General features: G+C 41.7%; 1 protein-coding gene across 1 annotated transcript in view; it reads right to left on the bottom strand.

Annotated features, from left to right (window-relative positions):
- LOC126354423 (serine/arginine repetitive matrix protein 2) overlaps positions 1-25040 on the bottom strand; it is a 232460-nt gene that overhangs the window by 174470 nt on the left and 32950 nt on the right. The window contains exon 3 of the mRNA XM_050004061.1: positions 7758-7865. Within this exon, the coding sequence (XP_049860018.1) occupies positions 7758-7865 (108 nt within the window). The remainder of the gene's footprint in view (positions 1-7757; positions 7866-25040) is intronic.

Raw genomic sequence — 25040 nt, forward strand, 5'->3', positions numbered from 1 at the left:
GAGTGCGCATTCATCCCTCTAATGTGAGAAGCGCCACAAATTATCTCAGATGCATCTAACTAGGATGGAAACGACCCAAAGGAGATGGATTCATCATATGTCATGACACCCTCGCGGGAGCTATAAAATGCCAGTCCCCTATGATCGGCAGTATGTTATACATGATTAGATCCAGCGAGCCCTCTTCAACTTCAAACGGCTGTAAGCAGAATCGCCTCGTTACAATATGATAGACGACGAGACGACGTTAAGCGCTTTCGAGTCTGTCACTTCGATCCTGTACAGATATCCAGTGTAAAACGCGTGCTCTAACCTTTTTCTTATAATGGAAGGTGTTAGGACGATTAGTACGGCTGTAGCATGGGTTTATTAGTATGGCGCGCGTTTCCATCAGAGGTCCGCACATTTCCTTTAAACGTGAAGGAAGTCGGAATACTGAGTTTGTACAACTATAGTGGGATGCACGCACCAAAAAATAAACAGTTGAGAAACATAGCGAAATGCAGGTTCTGTGAGCAACAAATATAAAAATCGCAATGAATCGCAACAATATCATTTATCGCTCAATCATGAAATAGCAAATTTTCCTTAAGAAACAGACGTAAATCTTGGATGGATCAAATATTGTAGTTTGTATCAGGGGCAGTCAAATGAAAAGAGAGATGGATCTCACGGTGAGACACGACTGTCAGTATCTTCACGAAAAAATGTTTGCGGCTGCCTACAGGACTTACTTGTACCCCCATCGTCCAAAGCAAATCGACGACCACGAACGTCTTTACGCAAATGTAAGGAAATCGCATGGGGAAAGATCTGGACTGTATGGATGACATATCAGGACTTCTCGCGAAACTTCTGCAGCGCAGTCGAAACAACCTTGTCAACATGTGAAAGAACAATTGTTGGTTACCCCAATGTGAGCCCGAGTCTGCCTGCATAGTCATTTCCCGAGATGTGCTTCGGAAGAAGCATACATCAGTTAACTATTCGACGACGCTCTCAGTTTTACAGTATACCACACCGTGGTTAACACCGTCTGACATGTGAAGAAACGCACTGTTCACTATCTCCTCCATCAATTCCTTATGGCAACGGGCCCAGATTGACGAGAAATAGTCAAGTATCCGTCGAAAAAGGGTTTATGAAAGTACCTCTTTCGTGAAGGACTACATTCCCTGAGAATTCTTCCAATGAATCTCGTTCTGGCATTTGCCTTTCCTACGATCACTTTTGCATCTAGTGACTTCGACAACTGTGTACTCTTACAATAATGGATTTTCCGTCTATTAATGAGCAATACATTAATCTGTTGGTAGGAAATGTATCACCTTCGGCTGTATACTTGAATTACGATAGTGAAAATGCGTGTCGAATCGCGAGTCTAAACCGCGTTTCCTGCTTTACTCGGGCAGCCTTAAGCGATACGGCCACTCGAGAACAAATTACAGTCAGATCAAAACTTTCGTATGTCGCCGTCCACGTGTCACAACCTGCGCTCGTACGTTACATACATTTCTGTCCAGCAAGGACATACATTGACGGGGCAAAAATCGCAACACCAAGAATTAATTAATGTAGAGTAATGAAACTTTGGGATTGCCCTTGCCTAGATAACATATTTAATTGATTAACGATAGAAGATAAAAGGTTAATGCACGCGCGATATAATACACTGCAAATGTGAAATGCCGGTATATTAACAACCAGTGTAACCGCTAGAATGTTGAATGCAAGCATGCAAACGTGCATGCATTGTATTGCACAGGTGCCGCATGTCAGTTTGTGAGATGGAGTTCCATGCCTCTTGCACTAGGTGAATCACTACAGGGACGTTTAATGGTATATCTGAATAACGCTGGAGTTGTCGTCCTATGATGTCCCATATGTGCTCGACTAGAGACAGATCTGGCGATCGAGCACACCAGGACAATATGTCGACACTCTGTAGAGCATAATGGGTTACAACAGCGGTATGAGGGGGAGCGTTATCCTGTTGGAAAACACTCCCTGGAATGCTGTTCAATGGCAACACAACAGGTCGAATCACCATACTGACGTACAAATTTGCAGTCAGAGTTCGTGGGATAACCGCAAGGGGTACTCCTGCCATCATACGAAATCGCACTCCAGACCACAAACCGACCCGAGTATAGCCCTAATGTATCCACAAGACGCAGACTGGTTGGTTGTAAACCCTCCTAGCCTCCTCCTAACCAACACATGGCCATCACTGGCACCGAAGCAAAAGCAATTTTCATCAGAAAACACGACAGACCTCCACCCTGCCAATGAGCTCTCGCTTGACACTACTGAAGTCGCAAATGGTGGTGGTTTGCGGTCGGTGGAATGGACGTCTGGCTCAGAGTTGTCCTGGAAGTAACCGATTTGTAACAGTTCGTTGTGTCACTGTGGTGCCAATTGCTGCTCAAACTGCTGCTGCAGATGCAGTACGATGCGTCACAAACATATGCCGAATAAGACGGTCTTCGTTATCGGTAGTTCCACGTGCCTGTCCAATGACAGGCCTTCTTGCGGCCGTAAATTCTCGTGACCACTGATGTTAACAATCAATTACAGTGGCTACATTCCTACCAATTCTTCCTGCAACATCGTAGAAGGAACATCCAGCTTCTCGCAGCCCCTTTACACGACCTCATCTGGACTCAGTGAGGTGTTGATAATGGCGTCTTCGTCATATTACAGGAATTCTTGACTTGCTGCAACTCCCCACGTCCAATTTCAAAGGTAACTAATGCTCACGCCCGTTACAGCATGTATTTAAAGCAAACCTGATTTACATCATAGTGGTGCTATCAGTGCCCCTCTTACGAGACTGGCGCGAAATTGAAATAGACATCATCTTTCAGATATACAAAAAAGGCGACCAACTTTCGTTTATGTCGCACAACTCCTCCTTAGTGTTGCGGCTTTTTTCGATCAGTGTGTTTATTGAGAGTCCAGGATATGGTACTGGCGAATAAATAGGAAATAGGAGTGCCTGTGTTATTAAAAAGTACGATACAATGTTTTTTCGGACACGCATAGCCTGTCATAGGAATAACCGTTTCTAGTTGCTGCATCAATTTGTTCTCGGGGCAATCTTTATAGTCACCGTAACTGTAAAAATAAAAGCATATGATAATTATGATTGGACGGGTTTATAGTACTGAATGTGGTTGCGGGTCTTGCCAAATTAAAAGTCATTAATATGTAGCTGATGACAGCATCATCCTCAAACAGCCTCATGGAAGTTCCATGTTATCTACCAGGTCATTTATTATTATTTTCTAATATTCTCTTTTAAGAGATCTTTTGAATTTGAGTAGTAGTGATTTTTTTCTTGTTTCTTCGTTGTTCCCAAATTCTCTTCATAAGCTCAATGTGTTCTATGTCCCGTTGTTCTGGATATTTACTTGCAGTCATCTTTTCGGTTTTTGTTTACGTGTATGTTTTTGAACGGCTGTCAATTAGTTATGTTATTTTGCGCCAGTCCCTCTTCTTTAACATCTTCCTCTATTTCAGTGATCATTTTGTCTTTTTTGCTGCTGTCTGCTAGCTCGAAGATTTGTCTTGTGAGCCTATTCTTGTTTTTCCTCTGGATATGTCCATAAAATTTCGTTGTTCTGCTTCTAAAGATTTCGTTGTTGTTTGTATATGTTTGTAGAAGTCTCTCGACGGCCGCTTTATCCAAATTCCTTCACGAAAAACTGGACCGAATAATTCCCTAAGGATTTCCCTTTCCTGCTTTTCCATCTTATTTTTGTTTGGCCATGATCACTGCAGTTTATGCAGCGCAGAGTGCTTTCGGTAGAACTATTGTGATGTAATGCCTCGGCTTTGCAATTGACGGAAATATTTATCTAAAGTCAGTACCGCCATTAGACTTGTTTATTTACAGTGTTACATTTACACTTACACGATCATGATTTCGGCTTCAAAGTGTCATAATCAAATGTTTTAAGTGTTATAAATTGCCTAAGATGGCATACTGTCGTATTAAAATACACTATTAGACACACTGTCTAAGAGTCGATATTCCTGGCAGAGCCTACTGCTTTGTTTCATTACTGAGTAAACCATCTTGACTCAAGATGGCAAATGTAAATGTAACACTGTAAAAAAACAAGTCTAACGGTGGTACTGACTTTAAAGAAATATATTATGACCGTGGCCCCGCATTCTGAAAAAATTATGACAGAAATATGTTTTTTACTTTGTGTTTAATCCTGGTGGTTGGATGACCTCTCCTACATACTTAAAGTACTTAACTTTTAACTTGGGGAGATTAATCAAAGGATTCCTTTTCATGTATAGTTTTCTCTCAGGAGATTTTCAGGCCAGTTTTCTGTGAGATTTCGTGAGTCTATTGTTTCTTAGAATAGCGAGGTAGTCTGTGAAAGCTACTCCTTCACGTTGATTCTCAGCTCTTTTTCAATGCCAAGTTGAATCACCTTTTCCTGTGTTTTGGAGAACTGTGTTAAATAGTAGTGGTAGAGTCCACCTCCTTCGCGAACACCGCTGTGGATTTGAAATGCTTCTGAAGTTTCTACTATGAGTTTAGCTTTGGAGATTGTAGTGGTTAATGTCTGTTGGATAATTTCCCTTGTTTTCCTGCATATTTTTAATTCCTCTGAAGTATACAGCAATGTTTGCCTATCCATCGAATCGTAAGCCTCTTTGAAACCAACGAAAGTCACCACGGTATTCCTACACTTCCATTATTCTTTTGGTTCCATATTCGTTCTATGCAGGATCGCTCTTTACGAAATTCTGGCAGAAGAGACAGTTCGAGTTTCAGGAATCAAATGAAAGTCACTTATATATACTGTGAAAGTAATGATACAGTAACTGATTTAAATATCCTGTGAACATCGACAGCACCATAAAAATCACTTGTGGTGTACAAGAATTTACTTTTATGTGTGAAGATCTATTCACATTAAGAATAAATTGCTGGCTTCTAGTTGCTTGGCACTCTTCAATCAATCCATAAGGCTGGTCTTGCATTCCGTACTGATTAGCTGACAGTATGTAACTCTATCGTACGTCCTGATTCTTCCGATTCCATGTACGAGTGACAGTCAAATGAAAATCGAACACCCGCCACAATGGGACCGTGGAATGGTTTCACTGAAAAGTAATCACCACACGCATTAAGGCATTTATCCCACTGGGAGACGAAATGATCAATTCCTGTTTCGTAGAATGTAGTCAGCAGCTGACGGATGCATAACCGCAACCACTCTTGCACTTCCTCGTCCGACTGAAACCGACGTCTATGCATGTCGCCAAATCTGTTAAAGTCACACGGTGAAACTGTACAGATGTTTCAGTATTTCCCAACCAAATAGCCTAAGTGTAGCCTTCGTCCGATTAGCAGTGTGGCCGTGGGTTATCGTGCAACAGGATGATGACGACCGACAGCTCAGGAGCAAAAGGCAAAGCCAATAGAGGCAACATCACGCGTCTCCGCCGCCCAAGAAATCGACAGCTGTTCACGCAAGCTTCTCTAAGGTCATGATCACCTCCTTTGCATGGTCCAGCTACTTGTCCAGTTCCTCGAGCGTGGAACCACAATCAATGTTGACCGCTATGAAGACACTTTGCAGAAACTGCGATGGACCATAAAATCAACTCGCCCAGGAATGCTGTCACATGGAAACATTCTGTTGCACGATAGTTTCCCTCCTCCCCACACTGTTAATGGAACGATGCTGCGCTTCAGCATTTGGTTGAGGAACACTGCAACATCCTCCGTACACCCCGGAGCTTTCGCCGCGTGATTTTCATATCTCTGGCGACCTGAAGAAAGACACGTGTGGACGTCGGTTTCAGTCGGATGAGGAAGTGCAAGAGTAGGTGCAATTGTGCATCCATCACCGGCCGACCGCATTCTACGAAACAGGAATTGTCTCGTCTCCCAATGGGATAAATGCCAATGTCAATTTAAAGCAACAATCCCATCGTCCCGTTGTGGCGGGTGTTCGGTTTTCAATTGATTACCTCGTATATATCCAATGTATATTACGCCATTGTCTGTATTGGACAGAATATGTAAGGCTCCATGCAATGTTCCTCTGACTAATTAAAGCCGTATTGAGGGGAGTTGGAACGCCCTATCCCGACAATGTTAAATTTAGTGATTTGGCTTCCCTGCATTTCAGGAACCACTGTAGCCATTGGATTGAAACTTTTACAGGGCATTAAACTGTATGTTCTAAGTCTAATGAACTACAGTAATTGCATTTGAGCCACTGATTTCTGAAAAACAATTTTTTAATTACACAGTTAAAATTTTGTGTACTTTTTAGTACGTTATCCTAAACAATTTTAATGATGCATAACATTATGTTCTTCTTTTAGTTCAGTAGACTCAGGATATGTATGTTATTACTCCCTGAAAATTTGAAAACTCTACTCGAAATGGTTTCTGAGATTTAGGGAAAAATGCAACAGAATATGTAAATTTTCAGGAACGGCTTCTAAAGTTGCAAAAGAATGTAACTCACTCAATAAATGCTCATTTTTTTATTTTGAGTCACTCAGAAGCACCCTGCACCATCCTGTATCTCATCCTCTTGATCTTTTTCGAAGTTCTTTTCTTCTTTTTGGACTCCTTAGTGTCCAACTGTGCTGCATACTCTGCTTTATAAAGGCAAACCTTGTCCATCCGTTCTAAGTTCTCTGATGCAGTTTGCTCCAGGATTAATTCCCATATGCTGTAGCTCTTTCATCCTACCAATGCTGCCATCATTAAAAGCAATAACAGCATCACTGACCCCCCACTTTAGTGTCTTCATTCCAACAAAAACATTTTTTGGTGAGTCCATATAAGATTATTGAACGACTCATTGGGATTTTGAGTCTGACTGTGCAGACACTACTTCAGTAATTCACGATTTGCCAGGTCTCTGTAAATAGGTTTTATGATATCCATGACTGCTGCTGGGTTGGAATGTTTATGGCTGTATGAACTGTTTGAGTACTGGACATTGAGGTAATTGTACCATGAATCAGGTCCAGGTGGGCACAGGTGGTGTACTGGTTTTTCATCAGTTGACAGTCTGTGGAAGAGGGTAGCCCATACTGCCTGCTTCATTTTCAACAAATCCTCCGTATTATTTCTAATGGCCATCCCATAATACTGCTGTAGTTCATCAATCTCTTCGTCTGTCAGCCTGCCTCTTATGGTTTTACCATCAGAAAGTTTCTTGTCTCTCAAACTTTGTTTCAACTTCCTAAACCTGGTTCCCATCCTCTTCTGGACATGACCTTTATAACACAGCAATCCACAGCGGGCTGTATAAAAAAATTACCGATTTTATTAGATCTTGAAGTAATGCACGTGAAAATTTTAACTTTTTCAACTGGTGTATATTATATTTAAAAAAATAAAATAAAATGCTTCCCATGTGAGTCTATAAGTGATGATATATATAATTTTATTCGGAGAATTGCAAATTTTATGATATAAAAATCGGAAAATATGAAAAAAAATCCGTTCTACAGGCGGATCCTTTCATTTATCTATCTATTGTCGCGTGGGTAATGAAATCCGAAAACAATTCAGTATAATGCCGCTGGAAATTTCCGTAACAATTTCAGGAAGCTGCAAAGAGGAAAATTACCAGTCTAGTGCAGGTGTTACTCAGTGAGGCATCAAAGTACTAGGACCAGCTCAGGTGTGGGCTGTAGAAAGTACTTTGACGCTTCCGTGCTGCCGAGGAAGAAATGATAGCTATGTGAGGAGTACTTACGCGAAGCGTCCGAATTCGTCCCTGGGTATGGCCGTTGCCTTGCCGCCACTGTCAACCAACATGGTGCGATATTCTGCTACCCTCAGTTCTATCTCCTCCGCTGTGTATCTGCAAGAAAAACGAATCTTTTTAAACACATTATTGAGTTTATTACAAATTATAAACAAATGAATAGGAGCCTCCCTATGAATTCTCAGCACAAGGATTCCCCTCTCTACCTTTTAACACTTTTAAATTATTTGCAAGCATTATGTTGGCCTCTTTTTTCCGCAGTCTCAGTTGCACTCTCTACCTTTTAACACTTTTAAATTATTTGCAAGCATTATGTTGGCCTCTTTTTTCCGCAGTCTCAGATTTACAAGTTGCATAGGTTAAATACCGTTTTTTGCGATTGTAATCGAAGTCTTACTAATACCAAACGCACTTCGCCTTAAATTGAAGCACCTTCAGTTATCACTGTAACAATATGGCTTTTTCTTACAATTTTGTTTGCTAGGATGCTTCAACTTACTACTATAAACAGTAATAGTTATTACTGTTACACAGGCTCCTGGTTAAAACCAGTTTTTTAAACCTTTAATTTCATGTGCAGCGTCCAAGTACATACTAAGAGCAAAAATCCTTACCAAGACTAGCAGTATCAGTTCGACTTCTTCTAACATTTTAGGATTTCAACATTATGCCTTATCTTTCACTCTGCGACAAAAAGTGATTGTCGAAAGCTGCATAACTACTGTAGCCGCAGAGAGATTTACTATAAAAATGTATAATATCAGAGAGACGAGAATTTAATCGGGAAACCCAACTGGCATTTGTGGATTCTGAAAAAGAATTTGGTAGAATTCACAGGGATACGCTATGGGCAATAATGAAAAAAAAGAGGAATCCCTAAAAAACCAATCCAAGTCACATGTGTACCTGAATTTGAACTGATACGATGAAAAGATAAAGCCTGAAGTACAAACAAATTAAGGTAAAATAAGGGTGTAGCTTGTCACCAACATTATCCAATATCTATATTGATGACATTATCAGCGAGTGGAAGAAGGTAGAACACCAACAGGCATAAATATTGGAAGAAATAAACCTATTAACACGATGTTATTCATAGGTGGTCAGATTGTCTTGCAAGATAGCGAAGATAAACTACATGTGGTATTATATAAACTAAATGAGATATACTACAGGCAATTTGCCTGATAAGTCAGCAACAGTGACCTCAGAGAATCTTGGTCCTCGCAGGTCAGAGATAGAAAAGATTAATGTGATTTTAGTAAACTGCACGGGCATCCAAGGAAACGCCCCAGATTTAGTATAGCTTTATAATGTACAGATAGTATTGCGAACAGAAAGCTGATTGAAACCAGAAGTCAATGACAACGAAATCCTAAATTCAGATTGGAATATTGATCGTAAGGTTAGGTTAATCGCCAATTGTGGCGGCGTGTTTACTGCAGTAAGAAAATCGACAAAATCTAGCAAGGTTATTTATTTATTTTATTTTTCGAGTCCAGGGCATAAAATAATTACAAAAACTAATAAGTATTGAAACACATACCAAATTTGCAAAATTAAATATTTACAGTAGTATTTATGACACAGATTCAATAATATATACAAACAAGCAGCAGATAAAAAAGCAGCAAGATGATTATATTTTTTGACGGGCCCAGTATTCGGCGGTTATCACAGCAGTTATTTACAGTAGTATTTATGACACAGATTCAATAATATATACAAACAAGCAGCAGATAAAAAAGCAGCAAGATGATTATATATTTTGACTGGCCCAGTATTCGGCGGTTATCACAGCAGTTTCGCTGGCTGCAGCAAGATCACAGATAGTGCATGTAGCCGGTAGGTTCCTGCAGACTAGCAGATGTTGTACGTCACCACACCGACAAGTTTCCTCCTCATTACTGAAGCCCCACTTCCTGAGGTTGGCTTTGAACCTTGACACCACAACTCGCAGTCTGTTCAAAAGTCTTCCAAGTCACGTATGACAGGTGTGAACCTTCGGCTATTTCCTCCTTGACCGTTATGTGATTGTCGTCAGCTATGAAGTCTCACCCAAGCTCCTCTCTGCGAGTTCTGGGAGATGAACGAGTTGCCATAGTTTTCTGTAGGAAGCTTTTTCTTGACCTCAGTCTTGGTTGTTGAGGGTCATGTCCAAACAAAGGATGTCTATTGTCGGTTTCTTGTTTTTTCTTCTCCACTTCTTTTGCAGCTTGCCTTCGATTGCGTAGTGGTGCTATACCCGTAATTTGGTACAGCTTATTGACAGGAGTAGGTCGTACGCATCCTGTAACAATGTGTCCTGTCTCGTTCAGTGAATTAAACTGGGTGAAACTGAGTAGCAAAGAACGGTCAAAAATGGTGATCGGATGCTTTTATAGACCACCTGGGTCAGGATCTGTAGTTGTAGAGCGCTTCAGACAGAACTTGCAGAATATCATTAGTAAGACATATTTAACTAAGTTAGGGAACTAGTGCGTCGGCGTGGTGAGATTTTGCCGGTACAGTGAAACAGCTTTTTACACAACTTCTCATTCTTCAGAACACTCAAAAACAATTTTCCGAGTTTTTATGGATGTATTTGTAGAGTGTGGTACTACTTACTACACACCATTTGTAATCCGTAGCCGGTCGGGGTAGCCAAAGGGTTCGAGGCGCTACAATCTGAAAGCGCGCAACCGCTACGGTCGCAGTTTCGAATCCTGCCTCAGGCATGGATGTGTGTGATATCCTTAGGTTAGTTAGGTTTAAGTAGTTCTAAGTTCTAGGGGACTGATGACCTGAGAAGTTAAGTCTCAAGTCTCATAGTGCTCAGAGCCATTTGAACCATTTTTGTAATCCGCATTCCGAAAGGTAAACTCCAAAACAAGACATCACTGTGAAGTACCTTCATGACAGTAGGAGCAGCAAGCTAGCCAGTGACACCACAGGCATCACATAGTTTGAATTGAGCGTTTTAGCGCGCTTTCAAATTATTTGAATTTAATTTCCGTTTTTATAAAAGTTGAAGAGGGGGAAAACTTGTTCTGAGCATAAAATGATGTAATGAACCATTTCAGATGATTTCCAGAAAACAGCCAAATACCCTATTATAAAGAGTTCGCTGCTGACTAGAGTGTAATGACAATCACAACTATTTATCGAGTGCGCCAAAACACGCTTTCTTCGATTCATCGACATTTTTTCGAAAGACAAGGCAATTACTTTGATTTGTTGAGAAACAAGATATATTAAACTCCGAATTAGGAAGAGTGGAGTGTGTGCGTTGTTACGCTTCACCAGAAAAAGCATGCACGAGGTCTCGCTCAAACGAAACTAAACGAATGCTACAAGTGTCTGTATTGTAGTTACGAAAAATGTTCAATCAGTAGTTTTGGCCTTCAAAGAAGAGCTCTTTTGGGCCAGCATCCGTTCCTTTCACCGTTCGAGACATTTCTCCGAGTCGTTTCCCGCGAGGCCCCACAGAAGTTCCGCCGTTTTTGTCTTCTGCGGACAGTAAGAAGCCGTCTTAGGTACGCTGTGTACGGCAGACGAGTCGATCGATTAGGGTGAAACTTGGAAGACAGACGATAGGAATATCTATAAAATGAGTTTTCAAATGGGCAGAACAGAATTTGTGTCACCAAATTATATTCCCTCCAAAAGTCACGTGGCATATGAGGCGTAAGGTTTGTCCGTAAACAGCAGATGCATATTTTATTGTCATTAGATCGCTGATGCAGTCAGGAATCGTTCGCAATTACTGTGGATTTTGTAAAGATATTTCATAGGTATCTTAACAATTTGTAATCGGTACCTGGAATGAACTTGCTTTAAAGCTAAAGCTTTGCAGAAATAAATGTAGGACATTTCGCTTGTTGGGGACAAGTATCACAGCTAACACGTCGGTATTAGTTATAGGAAAAGATGGGATTGCCCCAGCTTTTCTTGTGTTTTCTATTATACTTAATCATGCTGCCAAATCTGTTTCAATAAGTTGTCACTGAGAAATGGCTTCCAAGTATGCCTAAGAGGATGTGTCTCGGAAAAAAATTCGAATATAGAGCTACGACATTCTCAGCTTGGCAATTTACCACATACAATTAGTTTTAAGTACGAAATCCTTTGGATTTTACTTTCTGGTGCCATACATTTCTCTCTGGTTCATTTATCGGGAACTAAATTATTAATCTACATACTTAGTTCCAACACACAGCCACTAGTGCAAGAGTTTCCTATTGTGACAATTTAAATAACCATAATGTTTTCGAGATCGGTACAACCTGAAGGTAACTACTCGCACTGTCATAATTACACACACACGTTACCTGTAGGAGTACAACTGCTCCTAATGTGCATACTTTGAACGGATTTACTGGAGCACACTGCCGCACTTCCGAATTTATTTAGCATTTGTCGCATAAACACGCTGCCTAAGGAAGAAGCCGGCCGCTGTGACCGAGCGGTTCTAAGCGCTTCAGTCGGGAACCGCGCTGCTGCTCCGGTCGCAGGTTCGAATCCTGCCTCGGGCACGGATGTGTGTGATGTCCTTACGTTAGTTAGGTTTAAGTAGTTCTAAGTCTAGGGGATTGACGACCTCAGATAAATCCGATAGTGCTAAGAGCCATTTGAACCATTTGATGAAGAAAGTGAAGTAATAAATTAAAAGCGCTAGTTTGCTTTTATTCTACAGTAATACGGTTGAAATACTGTACAAAAAAACCAAACCGGCGCTTTTCATTTATTATAATGTTGTTCTACGAAGAACCGACGGAAGATACAGTTAACATGAAAAGTGAAGTACTTAGAAGGGGAGGAGGAAACTAAGTTAAACTTCTCTGGTTGAAAGAGTACGTGATGTTATTTCGATGATTACAAAATCCAATCAACTTTACAAAGAAGTTGGCAGGATAAGTCCACTTATCAATACCGGGTGATCAAAAAGTCAGTATAAATTCGAAAACTTAATAAACCATGGAATAATGTAGATAGAGGAGTAAAAATTGACACACATGCTTGGAATGACATGGGGTTTTATTAGAACCAAAATAAAACAAAGTTCACAAAATGTCCGACAGATGCGGGTCGTTTGGTGATGATCGAGTCCTCAGCCGCCATTTTCGTCGTGCTTGGCCTCCCAGGTCCCCAGACCTCTGAGTCCGTGCGATTATTGGCTTTGGGGTTATCTGAAGTCGCAAGTGTATCGTGATCGACCGACATCTCTAGGGATGCTGAAAGACAACAACTGACGCCAATGCCTCACCATAGCTCCGGATATGCTTTACATTGCTGTTCACAACATTATTCCTCGACTACGGCTACTGTTGAGGAATGATGGTGGACATATTGAGCATTTCCTGTAAAGAACATCATCTTTGCTTTGTCTTACTTGTGCTAATTATTGCTATTCTGATCAGATGAAGCGCCGTCTGTCGGACATTTTTTGAACGTTTGTATTGTTTTGGTTCAAATAAAACCCCATCTCATTCCAAGCATGTGTGTCAATTTTTACCTCTCTATCTACATTATTCCGTGATTTATTCAGTTTTCAAATTTATACTGAATTTTTGATCACCCGGTATAATGTTACTCTCCCTCTGATCTAGATGAATGCACTGATTCGGTCGCTAAGGGTCGTAACTGGTGCTGGACATCCTAGATACTGGCACGGGGAATGTGCTCACGTCCGAGCTGGTCCCGCGCGTTGAGAACAGATTTGGTGGTTTTGCCGGCCACAGGAAAACTCACCATCACACAGACAGGTCAGCAGACTCTTGCCATGTGTGGACGAGCATTATCATATTGGAAAATGGCAGTATGTACGGTGACATGAGAGATAACATATGACGACACACAGTGTCCGTGACACAATGCTACGCCATCAGAGTTCCCTCAATAACTACTAGCGGTGACCTGACTCCACACTACGAAGCCAGCAGTAACACGGCTGTGCCTCTCCTGATCATTGGAAGAATGGGACCTCTCCCCAGATCGCTGCCCTATTCGCCAACGAAGGTCATCCCGGGTAGCGCAGCCCTGCGATTCATCGCTGAACACAATGTGATGCCATTCATCCCGCCACAGCACCTTTCCAAAATATAGCCATTTGTGACACGGCATTAAGGGCAGCTTACGCAAGGGGGATGCTAGTTCCCTAGTCTGGCTTATGCTAATTCCTAACCAATGGAGCGGAAAAATAAGGAAAGTTGCAGGAAGTCCATTAAATGTTCTTGGACGGCACGCGCATATGTGAAGAGATTACGATGCGCATGGTGCACAATACGGCGATTCTCCCTTGGGGTGCTCAGAAGTGGTCGAACGGCACCTTGAAGAGGGCCATTTTCACTCCCGAACGCACCAAAAATGTGGATATTGTAAGATTCTACAAGTCGGCCAAATTGTTACCCACAATGAGGCCCCTTTCACTCTGTCGTGTGCTGACAACTCTGTATCACATGCGTACATGGCATCCCCTTGTCTTTTAATGATAACTCAACACCTGACGCCATTCATGCGCCTTGTATACCCTGCTAGGCCTAGTGTCAATACTAAACACGAACAATACTAATGTACTTTTGAGGCCATTCTACCTGTCAGGCAAAACTGTAACTCTAATAATTTACATGCCCCCGATGGTGTGTACATTACAGTTATAGTGACATCCAACCACATCTTCTGAGCGCTTCACATTCCTTCTCGGGAAGTCTATATGGCTATACAGTCACTTAAATTAGTCTACAATAATATATCTTTGTTACGGTGTTTTTCAAAGGTGTTTCCTTTCACGGTAACTTGAACCAGACATTTCTTCCTTTGTCATACACTAACGAGGCAAAACATCACGACCAGGAGTTTAAAACCGTGTTGGTTTACCTTTGGAATGTAATACACTAGCGATTTAGCATAACATGTGTCTATAAAGTCCGTGGTAGGTTTCCAGGACAGCAGCAGCCTACGCACAGATCACGTAGTTCCCGTAAACTAAGGGCCGATGGCTTTTGGGCGCGCAGCTTTCGCTCGAAAGCGTCCCAGATCCGTTTCATCGGATTTCATTAGAAGAATTTGGTGGTCAACACATCACAACCATGCTTTCAAAACCACAATAGTATAATTCTGGTGTTGTAAAATGGATTGTCATCCAGCTGGACAATGCCATCTCCGCCCAGGAAGACATCGAGCATAAAGGGACGCAAGTGGTCCGCAATAAAGTTAACTGGTCCACAGCCGTCATGGTTGCTTCGATTAGTACCACAGGTCACAAGGAGGCCAAGATGAATGTGTTCCATAGTCTAATACTACCCCCACCGATCCGTGTCAATTGTGCGGGGCATATTTCGAGCAGCTGTTCGCCTGGATGACGGCGTACCTGGACACGACTACTGATCTCGAAACAGGAAACGTGGATTCATTCAACCAGGCAATACATTTCTAGCGATCCACGTCCTACCTCGACGATCCTGTGCCGACGGCAGTCATAAGTGACAATGTCCACACATCAAGATCGGAAGAGGCAAGCTGCGAAACTGCATCTTAGACAGTGTGTGCTGAAAGGTGTGCTGCAAAACACTTAATCCTGAACCAACACACTCGTCAGATCTGCCACTGACCACAGCGTTTCCTGCTTTACAGAGTGGACATGCCTCCGAGATGGATGTTCTGCGATGAGGCGTGGAGGTCCTACATCTTGCCACCTACTCGTGGTTTCACGTCCCTCAATCACTTTCCATGGATGATGATGATGATGATGATGATGACAGTAGCGTGCGAACCGTCGACCAGCATCATCGTTTCCGAAATGCTCGTTCCCACGAGGGGGGCCCTAACAATAGGTTGTGGTCATAGTGTCTGGGCTCAACGGTGCATTTCTATTTGCATATACCGCAGCAGCAAGAATTATTCACCGTTGCTGTTCATAATAAATAAATGAGTACAAATGGAAAGAACAAGTACAATATTAAAGTTTCACTCTTAGCTCAAAATATAAAGACACTGGTATATCCGCAAGTCACATGATAATAGTGGGTAGATGTTGGCGACAGGCGGAGCAGGTTAGTCTCACGCCTTCTGCTCTGTGGTCATACTGTCAGGACACAGTTAAAAGTAGAAAAACCGCCGTGCACTATGCAACTTCGACAGTTCCTTAGTAATGTCTGCCCTCTCGGACGTCGTAACAGAATATAAGTAATTATATAATAACCTAGTCCTCGAAACAAAATGTAGTCTACTGTCTAGTTCTGAGTATTGTCACAAAAGGATTGAACAGTTTTTTGGAAATTCGCCTTTCAGACATCTGTAATGTCCACAGGCGATCTAACATGGGGAATATCATCTATCGGGATACATGCATTCTGATTCTAGTAGCTGATGTCAACCAAAGAAGTACAAACCTATTGCAAGCACGATAATGCGGATACATGGGCGTCTCACGACTCACGATCGTGGTATGTGATACCTATGGCTTGTCCATAGCATCATCACTCTCCTTTAAAGTGAAACAATTTAGATAGTAAGTGTCGTATGATAGTTTTTAACGATAGCTCAGTTCTTCTTCTATGTTGTATGCTCTACAGTCACTGAAGAAAATAGGGAACAGGACTCATCTAATCATCTTTGGATAAATTTTCGTTGACGGTACATGCTCTAAACATTTGTTTCAGATGCCACAGAACTTGAGCTTAACACACAAAGTTTGCCATTACTTTGTGGTTAAAGATCTCAATTACTGATTGGCAAACGATTGCAGGATGGCAAAGGCACATTTCTATCGTTTCAGGAATTTAAGTGATGTACAACTATTATATTTCAGCAAAGTAAGCAACAGAACTAAACTATCTCTGACAAGAGACTCCTCTTACTGGGCAGAGCCGTTCCATTCATTCGATGCAGTATACTGTAAGACAACAGAAAGTTCTTCTTTCTAGAGCTTTGCTTGCGGATCATTTCTGCTAGCCTTCTGGTAGATGGGTATGGCATGTGCTTTCTTCCAACAACTTGAAATGGTTTTCTATTCGATGGACCTGCGGTAAATTTTTATGCGTATAGGGATTAGCTCAGCCGCAAATTCAGTACAGAATCTGAATGGTGTCTCATCGAGCTCTAGAGTTTTCTTCGATTTTACACATTTCAGCTGTTTGACAACACCACTAACTCCAATATCTACATTACTCATCTTTGTAGTAATAGTTTAGAATTAAATTGGGGAAATACTCCTGGTTTTTCCTTTTTAAAGGGAACATGTGAAAAACGGAGTTTAGAATTTCTGCTTTTGCTTTGTTTAGATAGTTAAAAAACAGATTTAATCCGCCCCACTTCTTAACCATTGCGTCATACTGTGCATGGTCTCCATCAAAATACTCTCCTCCACATTTGACTACCATCACTGTTTCCACTTCCAGAAGCCTCTTGCTGGATCGCGTGAAATGCCGTCTGAAAATTTTCTTGTATGTCGTCTATCGTTGCAAATCTTCGTCCTTTCAACGGGGCTTTCAACTCTGGAAATAAAAAAAAATACGTCTACAGGGGCCTGGTCTGGAGAGCGCGGAGGATGAGGCAGAACAGTGAGCTCGTTTTTTTCCGACAGTCACGCATCAACAGGGATTAATGTGAGGGTGCGATATCGTGACGCAAGAGCCACATTTCACGTCATTCTCTCCCCACATTTTCTCGCAGGCGACGCAACATGTCCCGATAACAACATCGATTAACAGTTTGTCCCTGTAGCAAGAATTAGTGATTAATTAATTCTTCAAAGTCAAAGAAAACTATGAGCATGGCTCTGACATTTGACCTGACCTGACGAGCTTTTTTGTCTTGGAGAACCTGTACCGAGCCAGTGTGAAGATTGAACCTTGGTCTCAACATCATAACCGTAGGCCCACGTCTATTAGTTATGATTCTCTTAAGGAACATCTCGTTCTCATTTGCGCCATTCAAAAGCTCTCCACAGATTGCGAGGCCAACGTCTCTCTGGGTTTCACTCAAGAGCTGTGGGACGGACTTGGTGGCAACACGATGCGTTCCAAGATGCTGTGCGAGGATTTCATGACATGATCCAACTGAAATGTTGGATTCTTCTGTAATATCTCTGACAGCCAGTCTTCGTAGTCGTTCTTGACATGAGCGTCGTCGGTAGACATCGAAGGGCCATCTTTAACTTCCTTCAGGCCATTTTTAAACCGTGTGAACCATTCGTAACACCGAGTACGGTTCAAGCAGTCATCACCGCAGGTTTCTTGCATTATTTGGTGTCCCTGTGAAGCTTCTCTTGAGCTCCATGCGAAATTTAATGCAGGCACGCTGCCCCTCTATCTCTGTCATCTCGAGATCCGTAAACTATGCAACACGACGTTCTACTCAATACAGCACTGAACAATAACGAACAGACATACAACAACGAAACTACCGGTACTTACACATTAAACACAGGAGGGCACAGGGATGCCAATCGCACTTAGCTCGAACGCTCCATTGGCGCGAAATTACGAATGTTCCGGAATTTGTTGAACATATCTCGTGTGTATCGGAAATGGATAAACGAGGGATGTTCAATAAGTAATTCAACACATTTTCTTATGAAAGCTAGTTGGTTGTATTCAGGATTACAATACACCATATTAGACCCCACTCTTTTGGCCACGAAACCGCATTTTTCAACATAATCTACGATCAATATGACGGCTTTATGAAATATTACGGGAGGGCCTCTGTATGTCCGCACGGTACCCATGGAGCACAAACGCTGAGTATCCCAACAGCTGGACGAGCTTGTCAGCTCTACCAACACAGTCGTCCAGCTGTGCAGCGGCGTGTTTCTTTGTGATCTGTCGATCACCTCGAATGAGAGTGTCCGCACGTTCTAACGTTGCACGAGTCACGACTGCGTGTTGCCGGCCAACACGCGGCAGATCAGACAGGTTTTTGCGACTTCGTTGCTATCATGACAGACGCCTAGCCCGACGACTTACCGCGTTCTCGTTCAATGCCAGGTCTCCGTAGACATTCTGCAAGCGTCTATGAATATCTGCGGCGCTCTCGTTTTTCGTCAAATAAAACTCAGTGACAACTATCTGATTGGAACGCAGCTCCATTAAAGACGGCATTTTGAAAACTACGAATAGCGCCGCCACCTATCGGAACTTCATGAAACGGTGGGGGCTGAAGAGGAACTATTCCACGACGTCCCACAACAAATTCCGCAGTTTTTCAATCGGAATTGGCCGAGAAAAAAATGTTACATTACTTCTTTAATGCTCCTCACACGTCCTAATTTGTGTTATCCTTGGGGATTGTGCCAGAAAGCAAATTTCGGCTCCTCGTTGCAACTTCGCCCAGTTTGAAGGTAAATAAACATTATAGTAAATCATGGAACTACGAATAAAAAGGATCTTGACTTCGTTTTCGGTTTTTCTGTTTTTAAATTTTTTGTACACAATACAGTTGCAAAACTTCAGAATATACTTTTTTTTTTTTTTTTTTTTTTGGTACGGCTATGAACTGGTTTTCTGAACTACCATTTCGCGAAAAGGCAACACACGACTGGCCATGAAGAAAACACACTGATCGTAAATCAGTTCTGAAGTATGTGAATGACTGGCCTTGAGCTTTGTTTATTGTAATTTCAAACAGAACCTTGACTCGGAACATGTTGTTGTTGTTGTTGCTGTGGTCTTCAGTCCTGAGACTGGTTTGATGCAGCTCTCCAGGCTACTCTATCCTCTGCAAGGTTCTTCATCTCCCAGTACCTACTGCAACTTACATTCTTCTGAATCTGCTTTGTGTATTCATCTCTTGGTCTCCCTCTGCGATATTTACCCTCCACGCTGCCGTCCAATACGAAATTGGTGATCCCTTGATGCCTCAGAACATGTCCTAACAACCGATCCCTTCTTCTCGTCAAGTTGTGCCACAAATTTCTCTTCTCCCCAATCCTATTCAATACTTCCTCATTAGTTATGTGATCTACCCATCTAATCTTCAGCATTCTTCTGTAGCACCACATTTCGAAAGCTTCTATTCTCTTCTTGTCCAAACTATTTATCGTCCATGTTTCACTTCCATACACGGCTACACTCCATACAAATACTTTCAGAAATGACTTCCTGACACTTAAATCTATACTCGATGTTAACAAATTTCTCTTCTTCAGAAACACTTTCCTTGCCATTGCCAGTCTACATTTTATATCCTCTCTACTTCGACCATCAGTTATTTTGCTCCCCAAATAGCAAAACTCCTTTACTACTTTAAGTGTCTCACTTCCTAATCTAATTCCCTCAGCATCACCCCACTTAATTCGACTACATTCCATTATCCCCGTTTTGCTTTTGTTGATGTTCATCGTATATACTCCTCTCAAGACTCTGTCCATTCCATTCAACTGCTCTTCCAAGTCCTTTGCTGTCTCTGACAGAATTACGATGTCATCGGCGAACCTCAAAGTTTTTATTTCTTCTCCATGGATTTTAATACCTACTCCGAATTTTTCTTTTGTTTCCTTTACTGCTTGCTCAATATACAGATTGAATAACATCGGGGAGAAGCTACAACCCTGTCTTACTCCCTTCCCAACCACAGCTTCCCTTTCATGTCCCTCGACTCTTATAACTGCCATCTGGTTTCTGTACAAATTGTAAATAGCCTTTCGCTCCCTGTATTTTACCCCTGCCACCTTCAGAATTTGAAAGAGAGTATTCCAGTCAACATTGTCAAAAACTTTCTCTAAGTCTACAAATGCTAGAAACGTAGGTTTGCACTTCCTTAATCTAGCTTCTAAGATAAGTCGTAGGGTCAGTATTGCCTCACGTGTTCCAGTATTTCTACGGAATCCAAACTGATCTTCCCCGAGGTCGGCTTCTACTAGTTTTTCCATTCGTCGGTAAAGAATTCGCGTTAGTATTTTGCAGCTGTGACTGATTAAACTGATAGTTCGGTAATTTTCACATCTGTCAACACCTGCTTTCTTTGGGATTGGAATTATCATATTCTTCTTGAAGTCTGAGGGTATTTCGCGCGCCTGTCTCATACATCTTGCTCACCAGATGGTAGAGTTTTGTTAGGACTGGCTCTCCCAAGGCCGTCAGTAGTTCCAATGGAATGTTGTCTACTCCGGGGGCCTTGTTTCGAATCAGGTCTTTCAGTGCTCTGTCATACTCTTCACGCAGTATCGTATCTCCCATTTCATCTTCATCTACATCCTGTTCCATTTCCATAATATTGTCCTCAAGTACATCGCCCTTGTATAGACCCTCTATATACTCCTTCCGCCTTTCTGCTTTCCCTTCTTTGCTTAGAACTGGGTTTCCATCTGAGCTCTTGATGTTCATACAAGTTGTTCTCTTTTCTCCAAAAGTCTCTTTAATTTTCCTGTAGGCAGTATCTATCTTACCCCTAGTGAGATAAGCCTCTACATCCTTACATGTGTCCTCTAGCCATCCCTACTTAGGCATTTTGCACTTCCTGTCGATCTCATTTTTGAGACGTTTGTATTCCTTTTTGCCTGCTTCATTTATTGCATTTTTATATTTTCTCCTTTCATCAATTAAATTCAATATTTCTTCTGTTAACCAAGGATTTTTACTAGCCCTCGTCTTTTTACCTACTTGATCCTCTGCTGCCTTCACTACTTCATCCCTCAAAGCTACCCATTCTTCTTCTACTGTATTTCTTTCCCCCATTCCTGTCAATTGTTCCCTTATGCTCTCCCTGAAACTCTGTACAACCTCTGGTTCTTTCAGTTTATCCAGATCCCATCTCCTTAAATTCCCACCTTTTTGCAATTTCTTCAGTTGTAATCTACAGGTCATAACCAATAGAGTGTGGTCAGAGTCCACATCTGCCCCTGGAAATGTCTTACAATTTAAAACCTGGTTCCTAAATCTCTGTCTTACCATTATATTATGTGATACCTTTTAGTATCTCCAGGGTTCTTCCACGTATACAACCTTCTTTTCTTAAACCAAGTGATGATTAAGTTGTGCTCTGTGCAAAATTCTACTAGGCGGCTTCCTCTTTCATTTCTTATCCCCAATCCATATCCACCTACTACGTTTCCTTCTCTTCCTCTTCCTACACTCGAATTCCAGTCACCCATGACTTTTAAATTTTCATCTACCTTCACTATCTGAATAATTTCTTTTATTTCGTCATACATTTCTTCAATTTCTTCGTCATCTGCAGAGCTAGTTGGCATATGAACTTGTACTACTGTAGTAGGTGTGGGCTTCGTATCTATCTTGGCCACAATAATGCGTTCACTATGCTGTTTGTAGTAGCTTACCCGCATTCCTATCTTCCTATTCATTATTAAACCTACTTCTGCATTACCCCTATTTGATTTTGTGTTTATAACCCTGTAGTCACCTTACCAGAAGTCTTGTTCCTCCTGCCACCGAACTTCATTAATTCCCACTGTATCTAACTTTAACCTAACCATTATTCTTTTTAAATTTTCTAACGTACCTGCCCGATTGAGGGATCTGACATTCCACGCTCCGATCCGTATAACACCAGTTTTCTTTCTCCTGATAACGACATCCTCTTGAGTAGTCCCGGCCCGGAGATCCGAATGGGGGACTATTTTACCTCCGGAATATTTTACCCAAGAGGACACCATCATCATTTAATCATACAGTAAAGCTGCATGTCCTCGGGAAAAATTATGGCTGTCGTTTCCCCTTGCTTTCAGCCGTTCGCAGTACCAGCACAGCAAGGCCGTTTTGGTTATTGTTACAAGGCCAGATCAGTCAATCATCCAGATTGTTGCCCTTGCAACTAATGAAAAGATTGCTGCCCCTCTTCAGGAACCACACGTTTGCCTGGCCTCTCAACAGATACCCCTCCGTTGTGGTTGTACCTACGGTACGGCTATCTGTATCGCTGAGGCACGCAAGCCTCCCCAAAAACCGCAAGGTCCATGGTTCATGGGGGGGACTCGGAACATAAGTCACTTACAATAAATGCGTAATTCGGTTGATATCACTGGTATAAGGGACATGGGAGCGACCTCTCCAGCTATTAAACCTATGAGGATATAGCTTCAATACATAATTTCTCATAGTTTTAATCTGTAAACGGGTACCATTACAGAATTTCGGAAGATTGAGATTGCGTAGTAGTATTTAGGAACGGCCACTGTATGTCTCAAACTGTCTGGCGGAAACCCAGTTGGATTTAGTGGCCTTAGAAATTCTTTTGGATACTAATTAAACTGCATCTTCAGTGGGAACAACCGTATCGATTGACTGGTACTCTGGGTTCTACAATTACTTTTTCTAAAATAATATCCTTTCTTTTAGACGCATTACGAAGTTTTGAACGATTCATGTTGCATAGCAATATTCAAATCATAAGCCAATAAGCCAGCACACTGTTTAGGTGAGAAAGGAAACGAAACCGCACGTTGTAGTTGAATAAATGTCCGAATTTTTATTACAGTTTCATACGAACATTTAAAGTAAATCGGTCAACAACTTTTCGAGATTTATATTAATGTTTCCCCTTTAGAATGTAAGTATAGACCAGAAAACCCGCGATTCTTTAAAAAATCGAACGCCCATGTATAAAGCCTTCAAGTGTCTATTTGCTTTAGAAATGACTTAATGCGTTAAATATTCGAGGCTAAGCATGCAAGCAAGGAAATGTGTTTGAAATTATGTTTAAAGTTTGTTAGAATTCGCTAGGGGCTCTCATTATGAAACACTTGATGACTATGGTCTCGATAATTCGCGCTTCGTTTTAAGCAAAAACTAGTTTTACACGAATATCAATGTTTACGACATGTCTCCTCAACATGTGTGTGGTCCAATAATATTGTTTCACAGGAACATTCAGTGATATATGTAGATACTGTCTGCAAAATTTGTTGCTAATAGATGACGCAGTAATGAATTAAAATGTCATGTCTTGACGCTGTTTTACTGCATTAAAAGCGAAAGTGTAGTAGGCCTAAGCGATAAGCTTTCTCCTTTTTTTTTTGGAGGGGGGGTGGGGATGTCAACGAGAAAAAGTTTCGCAAGATTTGAAATTAGATGTAAAGTTTGTTGGAAGTGCTAAATGCTCTCTCTCTCTCTCTCTCTCTCTCTCTCTCTCTTTCTCTCTAACACTGGTTGAATAAAGTATGTATAATTTGCTCGCTGTGAATTACACTGTTTCACAACACATACCCAGTTCCTAACCGTAATACTTGCCTTACTATGTTACACCTTTAAGACTTTGCCTCTTAATGCGTGGATTATGGCAGCGTTTTAAACTTTGAAGTTCGGTCAAAAATTGTATAAAATCCCGTCTATCAAATTTTTGGTTGTTTCTGGAACCCGTTATGTACGCAACCTTTAATTAAACCATGAAGGGGATTAGCAGTTATAGTAACATACGCCGAAGCGCCTAAAACATATAAATATACTCAGCTCAGCATCGTCACATAGATCTATAATAAGGTCTAGAATAGGCCACATAGTCCACACAGTTATTTTTGCAGCTGGCTACTCAAAAAGCCAGCTGAAAAAATGACTGTGTGGGCGGTGTGGCCTATTCTTCATCTTATTTTAGATGTATGTGACGATGCTGTGCTGAGTATATTTATATGTTTTGACGATGCCGTTACGGCCTTACCACTTTAGGACATGGTGTAGAAAAGAGCTGAGGATGGTCATTACTGACTGAAACCGGCCATCGTCAAAAGATTGATATTGTGAGCAAAGACTGGAATAAAAAACATTATTGAGCATATCTGGGCTGCCTTGAATGTGCTGTTCAGAAGAGATCTCCACCGCCTGGTACTCTTACGGATTTATGGACAGCCCTGCAGGATTCATGGTGTCAATTCCCTCCAGAGCTACTTCAGACATTAGTCGTGTTGAGGCACTTCGGCGTACTCGCGGGGGTCCTACACGTTATTAGGCAGGTGTACCAGTTTCTTTAGCTCTTCCGTGTAGATAGTTGTCGCTATAGGTATAATGTAAGAAAGAGAGCGGTGTATTTTGTACGGGGAAATAAATATGAAACAGCTTGGCGCAATTATGTATAAAACAGCTCTCGCTATAGGCACACCAAAAGAAGAAAAAATGTGGAGTCGTAGGGTATGAATTATTGACTGGGAGATCCCGAGGGCAGGTTCAGCTGCCTAATTGGGAAGGTTTTCCCTGTTCTTCGCGTCCGCTAAGTACATGTCCTTTGCAACGCAAAGCACAGGCTGGTTATAATTAAACTGACTGTGCTGCAGTGCGCCCTGTATACAGAGCAGGACGCTGAAACGCCGTAGGTATGTTCATTAAATTGTGTGCCCACGGGGTA

This window comes from Schistocerca gregaria, chromosome 1 (genome assembly GCF_023897955.1).
Source record: "Schistocerca gregaria isolate iqSchGreg1 chromosome 1, iqSchGreg1.2, whole genome shotgun sequence".
NCBI lineage: Eukaryota > Metazoa > Arthropoda > Insecta > Orthoptera > Acrididae > Schistocerca > Schistocerca gregaria.